This window comes from Artibeus jamaicensis, unplaced genomic scaffold (assembly GCF_021234435.1).
Source record: "Artibeus jamaicensis isolate MK-2021 breed Jamaican fruit bat unplaced genomic scaffold, CSHL_Jam_final scaffold_537, whole genome shotgun sequence".
NCBI classification, from domain to species: Eukaryota; Metazoa; Chordata; class Mammalia; order Chiroptera; family Phyllostomidae; genus Artibeus; species Artibeus jamaicensis.
Window position 1 is genome coordinate 17206964 of NW_026522047.1, and position 19727 is coordinate 17226690.

The following is a 19727-nucleotide window of genomic DNA, read 5'->3' on the forward strand; positions in this document are numbered from 1 at the left end:
CATCTATGTACCCCCGAGAAGGCAAAAGTCATATTCCTTTCTATTTTAAAAAGCAATCAATTTTCTCTACAACTAGAGTTCCTTCAGAATTCTTTTTTTCTATTGATTTTGAATTTTGATAAGTAGACTCTTAAATTTTGCTCTCAATAAATTATTTGGGTGGAGGAAATTGGGATCCATAAGACTTTCATTTTCCTTCATGTGTAACTCAGGACAAACTTATGGACTGAACTGCTTGGTGTTTTCTTTATCTAGGCAGGAAAGTGAAACGTAAGCGTCAACGAAGGTTCTGGGATCTTTGCTGCCCCTGAGTAGGGATCGGTTCAAAAACCAGATTTGGACAGCGGCACCAGTTCTGGGCACTTAATAATCACTGATGAAGCTTTGTTTATTAATTAGTTGTATGATTGCAGTTGGAAAAAAAAGCTCAGGAAGTTCTGAGACTCTGATTTCGAGTTGATAGCAACGTATTACGTTTTCCTTCATATTTTATTTGTTATTTCTTCCAGCTGTGTTACTCAGGGGGTCTTGTCCTGGGACCACCTGAGGGTTCATCCATTTGATCGTTTATTCATCTGTTGATAGTTAGGAGTACTGTTTTATCTCCAGGCACTAAACAAGCACCTAAAATTTGTTAAAAAGAACACAAGTTGTCATTTGGACATAATGTTAATATGGACCTTATTCTAGCCAGTGACTCGGCACTGCAGTGCCCTCTCTGCCCCGCCCCTCTTTCGCCAGTGTGATTACATTCAGTCCAGAAGCGGTAATGTCCATTCTGGCTCTTGACTCGGTTAAAGGTGGTGTTTGTCCTTTCTACGTTTTGTGTCCTCTGCCATTTGTTTGTCCCAATTCTTCAGCGTAAATCAGAAGACCTTACTCTTCTTTCTAATAAGAGCGGTCAGGATTCTCCTCACTTGAGTTTGTGAGAAGACCCTCAAGGCACGAGGGTACCATTCTTTTTTGTAGACAGAATTTATGCAGATGGCTTTCAGTTCCCCCAATTCTTTCTGAGACAGATCTGAAAACAAGAGGCCAGCACTCTGTTTTTGAGACAGTCGATCACCTTCCCTGAGTGGTGACCTCCTAGAAGTATGTCAGACATTGGTGCAGGTTTTGTTACAACAGAAACAACTATGGTCTTTGCTCCTAGAGTTTTAGGTAGGAACAGATGTGCTTCTTACTTCAACAGCTGAAGAGACATACATCAGTCAAAAAAAAAGCAAAAAAAGCCAACTATTTAAGAAAAACAAAATTGAGATAACAGGGTTTATGCTAACATACTCGTAATTTCCGCTACATTATGTTTACTAACCCAGAATTGCTAAAAGTTACAGAAAAGTAGCATTTGGTCTTAAATTTTTGCATTCTACCTAGATGAAGTCCTAAGATTCTGAAATTCAAGTTCTTGAACTTGGCCCTGCTCATTTAAAATATGCTTTGCTTTAATTACTCTACAGTGCTTGCAAAAAGAAATCTTAACACCGAAAAAGCATATGGATTTGATATGTCCTAGAAAATCAAGGACATCTGGGGTTCTTTGGTTGTTTGTCTTTTTTTTTTGCCGTAACATTAAAAAAAAAAAACTTGTCCATTTCACTAATATTTTGGGATGAATTTAGTTATGGTATGTCATAATAGAAGTGGATTGTGGGTTTTTTTGTGGTTTAAAAAATTAAAATGTTCACATTATCAGTTAAAAACCACATTAGAAACATTTAAAAAATTGAATTTATTTAAAACAAATATGGTAGCAGGTATTCTAGCAGAGAACACCCTTGAAAGATGTGAAAATGCATTGTTAAGAGTTAAAAGAACCACATCTCATTTGCTGGTATCTAAAATATTCCTAAATTTTTATATACTATACTGTCTTTATTTGAACTTGGCCATACAGTGTTAATGATTTTCGCAGTGGTAGAATTGGCTTCACTGACGTGGGTTCATCCAATGCACGTTCCACAGATTTCCGGCTCAAACTATAATTCATAAAGGCCAACAAAACTCTTTTCTTTGCAGCTGGGTAACCATTTATGTTTGAGGTGAAGAAGTTAATACGGAAATTTTGTGAGCTAGGAAAGAGGACAAGTGCTATCATTCTAATTTATGACCTTTCGTATAAGGCCAACTGTAAAGGCAACTTCAATTGTTTTATATCTCAGGGCCGGCACAGAGCAGATGTATGAAATTTGGAGTGTTAGACATAAACTTTTATTGCCAAATTATAAATAATTTCTCCCACTTATAATGTTCACCTTTCAAGTTCATCTTGATTAAAATACAAGGGCAACGTCACAACGGTTTCGCTGAATTTTACAGCTGAGAGGGGTTTTCTGGAGTTCACAGTGGAACATAAAGCATCCCGGCTTTCAAAAGACTATTCAGAGGAGCTCAGAGGCAGAGCCAGTTGCTTGTGAAATTCAAGTTACACCAGAATAATGGACAGTGAAGTCCCAGTATTTATTTAAACATCTCAAACAGTATATCTGAAACCAAGCGCCCACGATGTAGAATATGTCCCATCTTGAGGTAAAAATAAAAGGCACACTGACTTTCCTGAGAAATTTGTCCACTGGTCAATAAGCTTATAGTACTTCTCAGGAGACAGTACAGCACAAATGTTGAATAATACAGACGTCAGCCCTGTGCGTGCAGCGTACGCAGGAGGGAAGAGACAAATACACACTCAGAGTTATTTAATTGTGGTGCATAGGAGGGGGAGAGTGTTCTGTGCTCACGAACAAGAGAAGGAATATCTAGTCTGAGGGATTACCAAAGGTTTTCTCTAAGAATCTATGTTTGAGCTAAGACCTGAAGTGTAACTAAGAGGTGGCCTGGTTGAAGAGAAAAAGTTTGAGCTGCAACTGATGAGACCAGTGTTCATGCTCTCACAGTAACCCAGAAGACGTCACGGTTTGAACTGGATCAGGAGAAAGAGTGGAAGTGACCGTGTTAATGCCCACGTGTACAAGAGACAAGGTATTAGCCTCTTTCAGGGTAGAGAGTTGGAATTGAGCCCCTGCATACAAGTGGGGTGATTGAAAGGCTGCACTGTAAAAAAAAGAGATAGAAAAAAGAGACATTCAACAACTATAGGGTATCTTTCTCATCCCACGATAAAAAGCAGATAATAGTGGTCCCAAACCAGGATGTGACAGGTTAGCTGTTTGTATCGTCCAGTCTGAAGGCACAGGAAAAGTCCAAGTGCATTCCAGCATTTCACAGCAGTAATGCACTGCTGGACCAAGACCAACCAGCGTTCTCCAAACTATAGCACTACGTTAGGAGACTTCAAACTATAAAAATCTGCTTTGGAGACTGTTGGCCAACCCAATTCCATGTTTGTAACCATCATCATCGGCATCAACACAGTACAATTGCTGACCTGTCCACAAGGCTGTTCGGTGTTTTAGCTAGACATGTGCTTTTTCTTATGAACGTGAAACATGAAAGGACATAGCCTTTCAAAGGAATAGGACTATGGAAGTTTGGAACAAATAATGAAATGGCAAGAGTTCCCCTTAGTATTTTTTTATGCTAGTATTTGCCTATCTTAAGAATAATTGGTTCAAGAGAATGAAAAGACAAGCTACAGATTGGAAGAAAATATTTGCTACAGGCATATCTGATAAAAGACTGTTACCCAAAATATACAATGAACCCTTAAACTCAACAATAAAAAACAAGCCGTCTTAAAAAATGGGCAAAACTCCAAAAAGACACCTCACCAAAGGAGATATACAGATAGCAAACAAGCATAGGAAAAATTCTCCACAGCATATGTTATTAGGGAGATGCAAATTAAAACCGCAGTGGTAGTCTGTCCACTCATGCCTGTGAGAATTCCCAAACACGGGAATCACTCTCATTCACGGCTGGTGGGCATGCAAAATGGCACAGCTCCTGTGGAAGACAGTTTGGCAGTTTCTTACCAAAGGAAACATTCTTCTGTCATACAATTCAGCGATTGCACTCCCTAGTAGGTACCCAAAGAGTTGAAAACTTACGTCCACACCAAAACTTGCACACAGATGTTTGTAGCAGGTTATTCATAGCTGCCAAAACTTTGATATTACCAGGATGTCCTTTAGTAAGTGAATTAATAAATAAACTGTGGTGTGTGCAGACAATGAACTACTATCCAGCATTAAAAAGAAATGAGTTAGCCCTGGCTGGTGTGGTTTAGTGGATTGAGTGCTGGCCCGCAGACCCAAAGGTTGCCAGTTCAATTCCCAGTCAGGGCACATGCCTGGATTGCAAATTAGGGGCGTGCAAGAGACAACTAATTGATGTTTCTCTCACACATCAGTGTTTCTCTTCCTCTTTTCCTCCTTTCCCCTCTCTTTAAAATAAAATCTTTAAAAATTTTAAAAAAGAAAAAATTCTCTTTCTTGAGTTATTAAGCCATGCAAAGTCCTGGAGGAAACTGCAATGCATATGGCTAAGTGAAAGAAGCTGATTGGAAAAGGCTTCATACTGTAAGATTCCAACTTTATGATTTGCTGGAAAAGGCAGCACCATGGGTAGAATAAAAAGACCAGTGGTCCCGAGGGATTAGTAGGAAGAAAGGGATGAATAGGCAAAATACAGAGGATTTTTAGGGCAGTGAAAATACTGTGTGACATTATAATAATAGATACATATCATTGTATGTTTGTCAAAACCCACAGAATATACAACACCAAGAGTGAACCCTAATGTAAATCCTGGCGTTTGGGTGACAACAATGTGTCAGTGTAGGTTCGTCCATTTTAAAAGTTAAACTAAACTGTCTAAACAAAACTAAACCTTGTCAGATTATTTTTACGACATGATAATTATTTTTATGACCTTAATAAATTCATGTTTATGTGCATGGGTTTGAAGGTGAGTTCTTGGTGAATTAGTATTCAGAAAAATCTTGCCCATTCTTTGCAAAATTAAAGATACTGAGAAACCCTGTGAAATATGGAAAGTTGCTTTGTGGTAAAGGCCAATTATAAGCTGCTGAGGATTCTGGAATAAACACATGTGGGTAAATATGTTGGCTCACGAAGTACTTTGTCTAGTTGGGCCCTTCCAGGTCCATGCCCCTTGGAAAGGGTTGCAGCTGCCTCTGCAGATGAACCAGGCCCCTGAAATTCCTTATTCCCCGCACCAGTCTCAGTGACTCCACCCATCAGGGCTCTGTGGCAAAGGGAAAGAGGCCATGAATCAAAACATTCTTTAAAAAAAAACTGAAACAAACAATGGGGAATATGGTACTACTTGATGTCTCTTGTGAAGGTTTTTAGAGACAGGGCTTTTATATCCTATTATATATGTTCTTTGCAGCTAATTATTTTATTTAAACAATACTTTAAATTTTTTGTTTGCATTATATTTTATACAGCAAGAACTTCAAATACAGCCTTTCAATAAATCCATAATGTTTGGTCTGTACCCAAAGTGAGCTTTTATAGAGGGATACAATGAAGTTTCTCCTTTCCCTCAAATCTCTTTGTCACTCGAATCAAAGGTTAATCTCTTCAGCTAAGAGAGGTTTACAAGAGGGGAAACTCATTTTTGTCTTACAAAAAATTTCTGCCCCTTAGATTCTATAAATCTAAGAATCTGTTTAAAGAGATTATCACTGTTTATAGTGTTACAAATTATGTGGAATGAAAGTATATGTTTTAAATTGATGAGGCCATGCATGTAGAAGAAAAAGGAGTCAAGTCTCGGTATGACCATTCTCTTTCCTCTCTCTTTCCATTAATAGCAAGAATATTGAGAATTCACGCAAAACTCCAAACCAAGTTCCCATAGCAGCACTTAAATGTCTGCACAGCATTTCCATTTAGAGCTAGTTTGTAATGTAATGCAATTTATTTCATTATAATACAGCTACTTTAGTGACTGTAATTCCTTTTGTGCCAGTTAACGCTGCTACGGACACGACATCTTGCTAATGACTTGATCTTCACACGATCAAAATCCAAAGGTGGACTTAAAGATTTCTTTATTTGCATTAAATTATTAAATGATATTTCCGGACAGTCATGACTTGTGCAGTGAATTCCAGTTTCCTATGACTTCAAGCTGTTTCTTACTTGTCTTCCTAAAAGAAATCCTGGCTAAAAGATCACTTCCTGCTTTGCTTTTTACGGGTTTTTTTGAGGGGCAGGGGGGCTGCTTTTTGTTAAAGGAGAGAGCAAAGCACTTTCTAATTGGCCCATAGCACCGCTGACTGTTCCTCCAGGCAAGCCTGAAATCTGGGGTTTGCGCGCTCCGCGCGACTGGGCTCTTTTGGCCCCGCGGGCCGCTGTAGCTCCGGAAGCAGCGATTGGCTGAGACTGAAACGCGTCGCAGCCTCGGCGGTTTCAGTTTCAGTTTCAGTTTCATCCCATTGTCGGCGGAGGCCAGGGATGTGGGGCGTCTAGAGTTGGGAATCTCGAGGTGAGCCCGGCAACGCACGGGGCATTGGTAGCCCCGGAGTCCCGTCGCCTCCAGCGGGGTGGGGAGCAGCAGCGGAGCTGTGGGTGGCTGGTTCCCGCGGCAGCCGCGCGTGGCGCCTGGAATGGAATCCGTGGTGGTCGCCGCCGCGATCCGTGAGCCCGTCCCCTAGATCCCCCTCCCGGAGGAGCGCCGGGACTGCGCGGTTTGGAATGGCAGCCACGGGGTGCCATGGATTTGGCTTGCGAGTGCGCTCCTGGTTGTCGAAATTCCGCAGGGAACCCCGACATTAGCCTGGGGATTCGGCGGGAAAGCGGACTCCGAACACGGCCAGGTTTCGCCGGGGTGACAGGGCTTGCAGGGCATTGCCTGCCGGCCTGCAGCCTCCGGGGTGCTTGCACTCGACCATCAGGGTGTAAGCTGGACCAGCCCATCTTAGCAGGTTGGGAATTCCCACCCACAGTTGTGTGGCGTTAAGGTCGATCAGCAGGGCTTTCGAGTGTGTAGGGGTGCGCGCGCGTTCCTGGCAGGTTTGGGTTTTTTTTGTTCTAGTGTTTCTGTTGCTGTTCGGGGTGTCGGGGATGAGGATGATGCAGGTAAGGATGATCATGATTTAATGTGCCCCGATTAGTACTAATATAAGGCTGTTGTAGAAAAATTGGAAATGGTGAAGAGCTCAGTGAAAAAAAAAATCACAGAACCTTTCCACTTACAATTCCTTTTCATATCTATTCTTGCCTGTGCTAATTTCCCCTTGAGCTAACATTATCTGTTTTATCACTTCGCAGTATATTTAGCATTCCAGTTCGTCTAAAAATTCTTCCTAAATATCCTCTCTAATTTTGTATTTTCTTTTGATTGGCTGCCTAGTCGATCATTGTGTAGGTCTCATAAATTACTCTGCCATCCTGACTGTGGGGCCTTTAGGGTATTTGTGAATTCTTGCTTCTTTGTAGCGTCCCACATTATATGCTCATAAACTTTTTTTTAAAGCTGTGTTTTAGAGTATTTACTTGGACTAGGGTCTGAGAAGTTAAATGATTAGAATAGGTGCTATGTTCCAGTCAGGTCTTTTTAGCTCTGTATACACATTGCCAAATTGTTTAACAAAATAGTTCTACATCATTCACGTAGGACTGTGCCTATTGCACCAAAAGTATGACAGCTTATAATACATTTCTCATATTACCAACCAATGAAGCTGAGCCTCCCTTTGGAGTTGTGTGTTTTTTTTTTATAGTGGTGTCTGGCGATTCCACTTGTCTGAATTTTGTGAAGGAATCTTCCGAGATTATGTTAATGTGTGTATTATCGGAGTTACTGCATAGGCCAACGGACCGTTGGATCGATTAAATGATCTTCTAGCCTAACTGCCTTATTTTGCAGATGAGGAACCTGAGACCTTGAGAGGGGAAGTGGGTTATCCACGGCACACAGCTAATTAAGTAGCGGAGCTGGGATTAGAACTCAGGTGTCCTGCCTCCCAAGTGAGCACTCTTGATGCCGCACCGGGTGGTCTCACTCAACTGCCATACTCAGTGTTAGAATTGAAAAAGCTGTTTACATCACTTGGCCTAATCTGTCCTTCTGCAGTCGCACCACGTCACAGAGATGGGATTATCTGAGGGATCTGAGACACTGAAAAATGGGAAGATGGCCTTTATCATGGCCTGGTCTAGAAATTTATTATTTAGAATGGCAACCCCTTCAAGATTTTTCCACAGTCGTTTTCAGATTTTCTAAATGTTGGGGTAAAATAGTAAGTTATAATTTATACTCTCATCTAGTTAGAAGTTAGGTGTTCTTATGCACCTCAAAGTTTTGTTTTGTTTTGTTTTTTAAGCTTGTTGTTGCTTTAAGACCAGAGGACAATGCTTTTTTTTTTTTTATTTTTTTATTTAGGGCTCACAGCAGTTTCTCACCCGAATTGATATTTCGGGCCGGATCCCTTTTTGTTAGGAGGGCTGCCTCCGTTGTAGGAGGGTGAGCGATATTCTTGGTCTTTGCCTGCTGGATAGTAGCAGTTACCATGTCCTCATTCAGGACAATCCAGCAGGTCTCCAGACATTTCCAAATGTCCCTGAGGAAGGGTGGGGTGGGGGGCAAAATGTCTCCTGGTTGAGAAGTCCTTGCGTATAGGGGTGATTCGGGGCACTTCATGTGAATTCCAGGGCACCTTGCCTAGACAGCCTGATTATGGGAAGGCTTCAGGAATCTGCATTTTGGCTAGCATCTCTTGATTTGGATGCAGCTGATTCTTGTACAACACAGAAACATTTCTATTTTATGCATCTTTTATTTGGTGGTCAGTAATAGATATGTTACTATGTTACGGCTGCTTCAGTGCCTGGGTGATACTGTATTAGTCATTATACGCATAGTTGGACCGGGGGAGGGACAGAGATTTGTCCTGGCACTGCCCTTCAGTGCCTCTTCCACAGGCCTGGGCAGGATGCTTAGGTACCAGAGATACGAAATGAGTAAGACGTTTGGGCTGTTCCCAGAAGCCTGGAACCCCCTGGGGGGAGACTGGCCAGCTGAATGGCATTTAGCTGTTTCAAGAGCTGTCCTTAGTGTCCGATGCCTGCCTGGACACTGGTGTGTTCTGTTAATGTGCGTTCGCTTGGGTTGTAATGTTACATTTCCTAACCGTTTTTTTGCTTTTCAATTTTTTTCACCCTAGACTAAATTCTCTATGAGTAGGTGGAAGTTTACGCGTAAACACAGCCAAGAGACTAGAATTGGCATGTTTTGTGCTTCGTGATATAACTCAGAATCACATTAGCTAGTGTTTCTTCCTGTTTGGCCATTATGATTCCATGCAGGCTGGCGTCCAGTGATGAGGCTTTTTGTCCAAAGCTGCTTCTCTCCCACTGGGCCTCCCACTGTCCCCGGCCACCCCCCGGTTTAGCAGGAGGGCTGTGGGTGCAGCCTGAGCTCTGCTCACTGCCTCACCAGGTGACTGAGAGTGGCTCCTGACTAATGCCTGGCACGGGGCGGGATGCCGAAAACTTGATTCTCTGCCTGCCCCCGCCCCCATGCGTTTTCCTGAAGAAAGTTGCAGATGTCCTCATACTGGACCTCTCAGAAGCTTCCAACAGAAAAGACACTGCCTTTGACTTAATAGCCACATGTGAAAATGGATGATTTAGAACAAGCTTGACCTGGAGTCAGGGAGGGAGCCGAGGCACAGAGAGTGACAATGGCTTTAATTTTGAAGGGAGGGGCTTAATCAAGGCGACCCTGCAAAAAGGAGGCCTTTGTCCTCTCACACATCTGGTTCAAGAGGCTTTTCTCTGTCTTCAGGAATGGTGAGAACGGTTCCTTCTGCCTTATCCAATTTAAAAGATGAAAACTTAAAATTATGTGAGCCAAGTGATGGGAAAAATTGTGATGTCGAGACCAATTTAGTCACACGAAATGGATTTATGGGCAGGGCATTAAGTAACAGGGAGTACCCGGGAAGCGTAATGAAGATGAGTGTAATAGCTGCGCTCTCCTAAAGTGATGGATAAAATGTGTTTGAAGCAACATCCTCTTTCCAAGTAACTCTTAAATAACTCTAAAAAATATCTTTTTTTTTTTCAAGAGATTTAGCAGAATATAGATGCTCTGGAGAACAAAGGAGAAGCGTGCTGTTAGTCTCTCCTTTCATGTGGATCACACTCTTTTGAGGGAGAAAAGACTTGTATAAAATAATTAAGCAATATAAGGTAGTAAGCAGTGACAGGTTCCATCACATACAGCCAGATGTGAAGCTCAGTGGTGCCAGAGCAGAGTGAGGTGGCATGTGCCCTGGGGGACAGCGGTGCTCCACGCCCCTGCTTCAGACCCTCCCTCCAGTGTCCCCGTCCCCTTCCACCGACACTGTTTTCCCAGGCTCATGCAAAAGGGTGCCGGGTCCTACCCAGAATCTCCAAGTGGCCCAAATGGCTCACATTTGGGAAACGGCCTGAGAGGCCCAAGCGCAGGCCCCTGTAGCCCGACCTGCCGTGATACCCAGGAACACGGCCCCACTGACCTCTGGGGCTGCGGCCTGTCCCCCTCTTCCATGTAGAGCTGCTCACACTGTCCGGCACCTTTGCCCTGCTCACTCTCCTTTCCGCTGGCGGGCCCTTTCCTGCACACTCAGTTCAGGTGCCACTTCCAGAAGCCCAATCTGCCAGGCCTGGGCTGACTGCGTCTCCTCTGTGTGCTGTTCTCTGCCTAGTTCTACCCAAGTGCACACAACTTCAAAAATTCTCCCTTTACATGCTTGTTTGTTTTGCTGTGTTGCCTGTTCTGGAATGTGATCTCGTAGGACCCAAGGCCATGTCTTGGTGTTATATCCCCGCCCTGTGCCTGACACTTAGGTGCGGAAGAAAGTTTAAGGTGTTGAATGCCTTCAGAAAGAACCCGCCGTTAGCTGTTGGTGGGAGTGAGGATGGGGTTTACTGGCAGAGGTGTGATCTTTGATGAGCTTAGAAGAAGAATGGTATCCGCCTTTTAGAAAGGTGAGGGGAGATAATATTAATAAGAATTTGAAAATAACTAACACCATCAGTTACATACCTAATAGTCTAGGTGTGTATTCTTTTTCTGGCATTAATTGGAGAAGTTAGTTAATATCCTTGTGAACTAGATTTTCACATCATGATGCATGTGAGTGGTTTTTGAACACAAAATAAGCAGCGAGTTTGATCGCAGTCTGGTATATGGAGAAACTGGCATTTAATGGGACTTAGCATCTGATAGGAACTGAACCGAAGACTGGAACACAGCATGTGTTCCCTCCGTAAACAAGGCTGTTTACAGACGAGTGGGAAGGTTTGTTTTTTATTAAACTCATTAAAGATACTGAATCCGTTTCAGTATTTACTTTGTATTTATTTATTTTCCCCTGTGCTCAGAACAGCGTAAATAACATTGTTGTGTGGTCTGGGTCCTGAATGAATAGTGGTTGTCCGGAATAGTGTGATAATTTCAGTTATCTCCTGAGACTGTAGCAAAAAAATTAAGTGGCAACTCAGTGGGAAAGTTGGATTAAAATCTGTGGAGCAAAATAATCAGTTGATCCCATTAAGTTTTTCTCAAGCCTCAGAGAGACAGAGTGGATGAAGGTGGTCCCGATAACAGCCACAGACTCAAGAGCAGTTTTTGAAACTTGTATTTTCCGTTCTTTAACTTAAGATGCTGACTTCCTCACTGTTTCCAAAGCCTTTGTACTCTCGGTTTTTGCTTACCTGCAGTTGGGTTACATTTGTTTACCGCAGTATTTTGAGCGATAACTCTTACATAACAAGGTGGGTTTTGAAAGGAGTGATGGGCAATTCTGTATGTCTCATGTGGTGGGTGGGGCGTGTAATGCTCTTTCTGTGTTTCAGACTCCTGTTGTGCTTACATTTTAAAACTATTTTTCTTCATTACGTTGAGTATATGTCTGCTATAATTATAATAGAATAAAAATCTTTGGCTGCATTAGCAACTTTCAGGAGGCTGTGTGAGGCTGTGATTTTGGCCATGACTTCCTGGCTGTGTGACCTTGGGCATGATGTTTAACCCTTTCTGTGTCTACTTCAGCTCTAAAACGAGAATACAAACAATACCTGCTTCGCCAGGTAGTGTGGTTTAAGTGGAGCAGGGCAAGGTAAGTGCTTATATAAGTGCTGGCATGGAGGACATTCAAACAGTAACTCAGTTGTGATTATAATTACTTCCAGGGGTACAATTTTGGCATCAGTAGTTTGTAAGTATCTCTGCATACAACAGACTTCAAAATAGGACTAATTGGAGCTTGAATGCCACTTCCATTGCTTTTGGGGGCAAATTATTTCATCTTTCTCTGTGCCTTTATTTTCATTAGCACAACGTGGACACGAAGCACTTCTTCCCAGGGTTCTTGTAAAGACTAAATCTGGTATATCTGTCAGGATCTGAGCAGAGCGCTCAGCGTACATAAAATCAGCATTTCGGAAGTGGGAGTGTGGAAGTGGCGGCAGTGGGTATGTAGGCGTGTGTGTGAGACAGCAGCAGCGACAAGTGGTGATGAACTGCTCCGTGAACGCAGGCTCTTCTGCACTGAGGCTGGGTCAGGGCCGGCGTGAGGGTCCGTGGGAAGGGCTTAGCTTCGTGTCCGGCCCTGGCAGGTCCTGCAGACGCGTGAGCTGGTGTGTGGTTGTGGGGTCATGTTGGGTCTTCACATGTGCTGCTTTGCTGCTGGGTCTTCTGTAAGAGCTTCAGGCTTTTTAGTTGAGGAGCTAACTTTTGTCCTTACTTTTATTGCTCCTTTTCAGGTTTCTGATCAGGATTGCTACAATGAGTCTACGGAAGCAAACCCCCAGTGACTTCTTAAAGCAAATCATCGGACGGCCTGTTGTGGTAAAATTGAATTCTGGAGTGGATTATCGAGGTAATATTTTTCTGCTTCATTCTCACTGGTGTAATTAAGTAACTGAATATGACTTACTGGTTTTTATTAATCTCTTAAACGTACCCAGTGGACCAACGAGAGCCTTGGTTGTCAACAGTTTCTGTGCCCGCTTCTTGCTCTGCCTCTGAGACGGTTGCTTTCAGAGACACCACTCCAACACCAGCTCGTGCTTGGACTTCTGGGGTGTTTGTGTGACTATCGTCCCCTGCCTCTGCTTTGAGATCGCATGCCTGCTTCCCCTGGGGCCCAGCCCCCTCCAGCAGGAAGGGCCAGAGGGGTGAGGAGCTCGGGGCACAGCTGCACTCGCTCCTGCGGGAGGGTTGGGGGCTAGCGGCAGTGACTCAGGTGGTGTCATTTCCCAGCGGGAGCTTCCCGCTCAGGGACACGCGGGTCACCTGGAACCACCCATCTGTGCTTCCACAGGACGTTCTTTTTAAGGCAGTGACACTACCAAAGTCAACTTTGTGGGGGAAACCGTTCCAAATTCCATTTTTTTAAAGTCACTAAATTCCTAATCTTCTAACATTTAGACAGGTTAAATTCCCTAGAATGTTTTCCAGGTACAAAAAACTAATTCATTGGCAGAGGTTAATAGCCTTTCTCTTAGTCTCTCGTTTGAATAATTCTTGGTCTCTTTTCTGAATAAGGATAGTAATCTCTTGAGCTTTTCTCTCTTTTCACACATGTACACTCAGTTTTCCTGAGAGCTTCCTGTGGGTCCTGTGTGTGCCGATCACTTTGGTTTTCACGTTCTGTTCACAGAAGTCCTTTGAGATCTCTGCCGGCTGTGCCCACCGAGTCAGGCGGGAACTGCGATGCCAGCCCACACTCGGCTCAGGCGCCTGGTTAAGAAACCACTCTGCCGTTCACGTAGTGTTTCGGTTTCTTAATATTGTTAACATATCTCTAGTTTAATTTGACTTTAAAGTGAAACTAACGGATTTATACTGATCAGTGAGATAGTGTGAAGTCCCTCTGTCTGCCTCTCACTCTGGAACCTTCGGTGAGCCTAACAGGGCACGCAGTCCGCTTCTGGAGATCGGCGCACGCTCAGCAGGTGGTTCGGGGGGAGACAGTGTGTGTGGTGTCTTCTCAGTGCCCACCTCGTTGAGGATCGGCAAACAGCCTGACCTTCTTGTCTCTGCTCTTTAGTGAAAAACTTTCTGTTTTTAAAGGTAATATATGTTGTGGATTTTTTTCTTCTTTGAAGAAATTTCAAAGCAAATGGTGGAGGAAAGTAGGCTCCAGAAGAAAGCAGAATCTCCCCAAACTCCCCTGTCCAGAACCAACGAGCCTTACCGAGTTGGTCCTGTCTCCCTCTCGGTATGGTTTCCCGTGCGTGGGGTCGGCCGTGCCTGCGCCCTGGTGTTTTTATAGGAAAACATGCCTTCCGCCCTCCACCGTGCAGCGGCCGTGTGGGCGTGCCTTGTGTGGGGGCACCACAGTTCTGCGTGGGTTTTAAACCAGCCCCCGTGAGCAAACATTCTGGTGTTTAGCAATGGGAGCTATTGCAAACAGCTCTGCTCATTCCCTGTGTGTCCTGAGCACTTGTCCAAGCATCTCTTTAGAACGGCTCCCGGGGCTGCGGTTTCGGAGTCGGGGCCAGTCAGACAGGCGGCCCTGGGACGGTGTGCGTGCTCCAGGTTCACGCCAACCCTTGTGTCGGCCTTGATCTCCACTTTTCCATCCTAACTGGCAACAAGTAATATTTCATTTCCATTTCTCTGTTTACTAGCGAGGCTAACCAGCCTTTCCCATGGGCAGCAATCGTAAGTTTTTTCCTTTCATGAATGTGCCTGTTCATGGCTTCTGTACTGTTAAAGCAAAATGTTGTACACTGTTGAGAGCACTACTACAAAGAATGCTCTCATTTTGTGGTCAAGTAAAAGACAAACAAACAAACAAACAAACAAAAACTAAGCTCTCTGAAACAGTGTTTCTTTAGGTTGGACAAAAACTTTGTGTTTTCTGTGAGTCATTGTAGTTTTATCTGTTAAGGAAGGGATTATGATTATAACCTCCTGGAACCTTTTTCTTAAAAAGAAACAAATTTTTGCTATGAGAATAGGTGTTTTTACTAGAAGTGGACATTTTATTTTTAAATGTTTCTGGTGCATTTTCAAAAAGATTTGCATATTATGTCTCAGAAGTTTCCTTTATGGTTGTTTAATCATGAAATGAATACATCAGGAAATAATCTGTAAAGTTGAATCTTAAGTATTCTTTTGACAGGAAGTAATTGTTAATGTTCACAGCCCCTTCTGATTCTTTGAAAGTTTACAGGCTTTGGCAGAATTCTGTTGGGTTAATGTCTTGTGCTCTCATTACACACAATTTTGAAAAGAAAGTTTTGTTTAGAGGATAATGGGGCCAGAGGCAGAGAGTGAGGAGCATATTAATGAAGTTGAGGCTTAATGAAGCTATGGACTTGGTTAATTGAATCAAATTTGTAGTATTTGCTTTCACATAAAATTTTTTTCCTAGAAAAGGTCACTTAAAGTTAGAGTAGTGAGAGGCTTTTATGTATTTGTTTCATCTTTTGAAAAAAATCAAACCTGGTCAAATTTTGCAAAATTAAACCATCTTGGCACAACTAAAAAGATTTCACCCAATTTCCTTGAAAGCTCCCTAGAATGATTTAGCCGTTTTTCTGTATTAGCCTGGATTTTAAAGTGTTACAACTGTAACAGAACAGAAAGGGACGTGTTACCGTGCGGCGGGCTGCCTCATGTTCGCGAGCTGCTCCCACCGCGAGGTGCAGGGGCACCTGCTGTCCCCTCTTCTGTTGTTTTAACAGAGTGTGGGGACTTCCTCTTCACCCTGCAGGGGATGCTGTGAACGAACGGAATAAATCTCCCAGACCCGTGTTTCCCTTGGTGGCTAAACTGAGGAGTGCAGCTGGAAGTGAGGAGTCTTGGCTAACGGTCATTTGCTCCCACATAACTGCCCACTCCCTTTTTCGTTTTCAGAGAAGGGTGTTCTGTGAATCTACTTTAGACACTTTGTGAAAGTGTCTAAAGTTGCTTTTCCACACATCCCATGAGAAAAGTGGCAGTTGGTTGTTTTTCCTGCTTTCACACAGTATGTCTCTGAGCCTCTGTTCAGATGGGCATGAAGTAAAGACTTTTTTTTGTGCTTCCGTCTACTGCGTTTTGGCTACACTGCGAATTTTTATATTAAGCATGTGAAGGCTAATAAATAAAGAGATTATGGACTCTAAGGTATGCCCTGTAATTTTCACTTCTTACTTGCTTTTCTCTTTGACTGAATCTGTCTCCAGGCGTCCTGGCTTGTCTGGACGGCTACATGAACATAGCCTTGGAACAGACGGAGGAATATGTGAATGGACAGCTGAAGAATAAGTATGGGGATGCGTTTATCCGAGGAAACAACGGTAACGTTCCTTCCCTCCGTAATTGTACAACATCTGAAGTAAGCCTTTGTGCTTATAATCAGAATCACCAGCGAGTTTTCTAGCTAACACAGAAGTTCAGTTTTAGTTTTGCTTTGTTACTTTTAAATTCTTGTATCTCAGATCTTCTGTGTGGCCATTTTTTAAGTAGCTTCATGGATTGTGGAACCGGAAACCCTCCCCTCCCTGTGCTGAGGAGGAACGGAGGGCCCTGGCGCACCGGCCCAGAAACCTGCTCTGCTGAGTACACTCGATCGTGTCCCTGCGACCCTGCCTCGCACACTGGGAGCTGGAGCTGTGCGAGTCGCCCTCGTTTTGTGTCCTTGGGCAGTGAGCTTGTGCCGTTCATGCTCTGTTAGTCGTTCGGATGCTCTTGGTGGAGAGTATCTCCTCTAGTTTGACAGAAATGACCAGATCGGAAACACGGTTCTAAAGTTACTCAGCTTTTGGTCCCTTCCCACATTTTGGTCCCATTCCCCAGATGGAGGTCCGGAACTCTTGCGTTTGGATTTTTTTATCGATGGGCATCCTCTAGTAACGGGGTGACTTCTTCAGCCCCCTAGAAGTTCGACCCTTTTACTGTGAACTGAACACCCCGACTTCCTGTAGGTGTCCGTCTTGTGTTCTTACCACGTGGTTCGCAGCACCTGTCTTTTGTTTGCTTTTCGATCTTCCAGCACATAAAATCTCCCCTCCCATTTTCCACATCGTTCTCACTTCTTACACTTACTACGAAATGTATGGTTTTCCTCCATCTCAAGACGACTGATAGCCAGTCAGGTGCAGGTTCCGGGAGTAGCAATAGGGAGGACCCTGCCATGTGAACGTGACATCTGGAACGTGTCCAGTTTCCCAGGGACGCCGTCACTGTCATTCTGACACTTCCCTTCATCTGGCTTTTTCCAGGACTTGGTAATCAGTGGTAATTATTTTTAGAGTCCCAGAGTCACATCCTTGACTCTTAGCAGAGGAACTTGGCCTGCTTGATTAATCTGTGCTCTGTTCTTCGCTCTGTTCTTTGATCACGGTATCTCCGAATGTTCACTTGGAACGAATCTCGGAGTCTGAGTCAGCCTGGAGGGGTGGAAGGGGAGGCACAGCCCTGGTGCAGGGCGACCAGGGTGACCCAGCCACCGCACCCTGTGCCAGTTCTCCTGAAGAGTTCAGTCTGGGAGTCACCACGGCACTGGCAAAGCAGAACTTTGACTAACACGAAAGGCTGATATTTTACCAGGGGACTCAGAATGAGGACTTGGGGTTTTTTGTTTGTGTGGTTAATAACAAACTCCTCAGCCCTTGTTTATCCTGTTGCAATTAAAAAATTAAACAGAAAATTTAGAGTTTCTGTTGGGGAGCTGGGGGAAATACGGTCTTCATTTGTAATCTACAGTCTAGCCTGGTAAGATTTATTGATTTTTACTTTACTTTAGAATTACCCATAACTATAAAACAGCCTGGGATTCTGGTGGCTGTCACAGGTACTGTGTCTCATCCTCCTGGTCACAGCAGTCAGTCTGATGTGCGACCCAGACTAGACCCTGGTCCCCTGAGACATTACACCCAAGTCTGTGTCCACAGAACCAGTCTTAGAGCGGCGCTCGAGGTTCCCGTGCAGTGTGAAAAGTCCCTCCACGTTGGCAGAGGCGTCAGGCCAGAATCGTTTGTTTTTAAAACTTGCTGTTACGCCGCTTCAGGACAGCTTTTCAGCTCTTCTCTGTTTTTTCTTTGCAGTGTTGTACATAAGCACGCAGAAGAGGAGGATGTGACCGCGTCCAGAGCATTGTTCTTTTCACCCGTGGGTGTATTTTTTTAATGAGATCTTTCCCTTTTTTTAAATATAATTTGTTGTATTTCATAAAAGTTGGTGATTTTTCACTGACATGTGAGTAAGTAAATGTATAAAATGGTGAATTTAATTGTAAAGAATTCTTTCGTATTTAAGTTTCGGTCATTTTCTGTTACCTCGGTGTCAGTGTGCAGAATGTAAAAGAATAAAAAAGGAAAGTCTTTTGTTTTTCCCTGTGTGACTTTTTTAAAAAAGATTTTATTTATTTTTAGACAGAGGGGATGGATGGGAAAAAGAGATGCATTGATGCGAGAGAGAAACATCAGTCTGGTCGCTTCTTATGTGCGTCCCACCCAGGGACCGAACCCTCAACCCAAGTGCATGCCCTGACAGGAATTGAACTGGGGACCCTGTGCTTTGCTGGATGACACCCAACCCACTGAGCCACACCAGGGAGGGCCCTGCACGACTTTTAAGTTCCCAGCGGTGTCATTTCGTTAGATTGCTGCCCTTACTCAGCTGACGAAGAGGGGCCCGTGCTGACACCTCAGGCATCATGGAGACGTCGTCCTCCACTCCACCCTCTTCTGTCTCCCCGTCACAGTGCGTGAGTGAAGAAGGTCCACACAGGCAGCCAGTTTCAGCCCAAGGTTCAGAAGGGCCCCTGGGGCCAGAAGTCCAGCTTCTGACGTGGTCACCCAGGTAGACAGTGGAATCGGGGGTCCGACGGGCACTTGCACAGAGGGAGTGGGCGTACGAATTGATTTGGGGTGGCACTTTGAAAGGTCCCCAGTACTCCGGTGAAGTGCACATGTTCCATTTCAGCACGCCAGTCCGCTGTCATCGTGCATCTGCTGGAGGGCAGCGAGACCTGTCGGACTTCCTCCTCGCTGTCGGGAGGGTTGGCCCCACGCCACTCGCTCGTTTTGGGAGCACAGCCAGGAGGAGCCGTTCCTGCGCATCTGTCTGGCAGTCCTGTAGATGAGGGCAAAGCTGAGAGTTGGTGAACTTGCTTGGGTGTCAGTCGCTAACCTGACTGAGGAAGAGTTTCTTCTGGCTCTTGCCCAGGGGGACTCAGGGAGCCTTCCTCCCAGAGGGTAGCTGCGTGTGTGTGACACCGTCCAGGAGCAGAGCACGGGGCATTCACAGTGCTTGGCACCCGGCCGCCCTTCTGCGTTACGGGCCTCCTGCTGAGAGGGTTTTCACAGTGTATTAATGAGCTTTCCACAGCCCTGCTTTATTCCGTGAGCACTTTATGCTGTCTCCAGGGACAACAAATATATCTGGGCGCTGGGGTTGAGTGAACAGCAGACAATGGTGTGAACGCTGTACTGGCCCTCCTCCCCCCGCTGTCCCCATCTAAACAATTGCCTGGTTGGAGGAGGTGGGGGCGGGACTGGGAAGGAGGGGAAAGCGGTGGCGCCGGTCCTGGAGAGGTATGTGTGGCACTCTCTTGTTTTGCTCAAAAGATCACAGAGTAAGAGTAAGTGGAAACAATGATTTTTTAATTAATAACTGGGGAAAGGTGAACAGAATCATTTTGCAGGGTTTGACTGTGTGTACACCAAAACCAAAGCACTGCTATGCTTCAATAATCTATCATTTCTTGACGGGCTTGAAAAGGGTCCAGTCCGTAAGTACAAATGACCAATTTGCTCTTTATAAATGACTTCTTTTAGGGAGAAAATAGATGCCCCCCGAGTGCA

The 19727-nt window shown here is 44.3% G+C and overlaps 1 protein-coding gene across 1 annotated transcript; it reads left to right on the plus strand.

The window, feature by feature from the left end:
- Nucleotides 1-6344: 6344 nt before the first annotated feature.
- On the plus strand, nucleotides 6345-18251 carry LSM6 (LSM6 homolog, U6 small nuclear RNA and mRNA degradation associated). The gene is made up of 4 exons (XM_037162379.2): nucleotides 6345-6417; nucleotides 12687-12802; nucleotides 16104-16217; nucleotides 17967-18251. The coding sequence occupies exons 2-4, from the start codon at nucleotides 12709-12711 to the stop codon at nucleotides 17999-18001; spliced, it is 243 nt and encodes an 80-aa protein (XP_037018274.1). The 5' UTR covers nucleotides 6345-6417; nucleotides 12687-12708; the 3' UTR covers nucleotides 18002-18251.
- Nucleotides 18252-19727: the final 1476 nt, after the last annotated feature.

Coding starts and splice junctions, on each gene's coding strand:
- LSM6 (XM_037162379.2), top strand. CDS start 12,709: ATGAGTCTACGGAAGCAAACCCCCAGTGACTTCTTAAAGCAAATCATC. Junction 12,803..16,103: donor TTCTGGAGTGGATTATCGAG/GTAATATTTTTC, acceptor ATCTGTCTCCAG/GCGTCCTGGCTTGTCTGGAC. Junction 16,218..17,966: donor GTTTATCCGAGGAAACAACG/GTAACGTTCCTT, acceptor TTTTCTTTGCAG/TGTTGTACATAAGCACGCAG.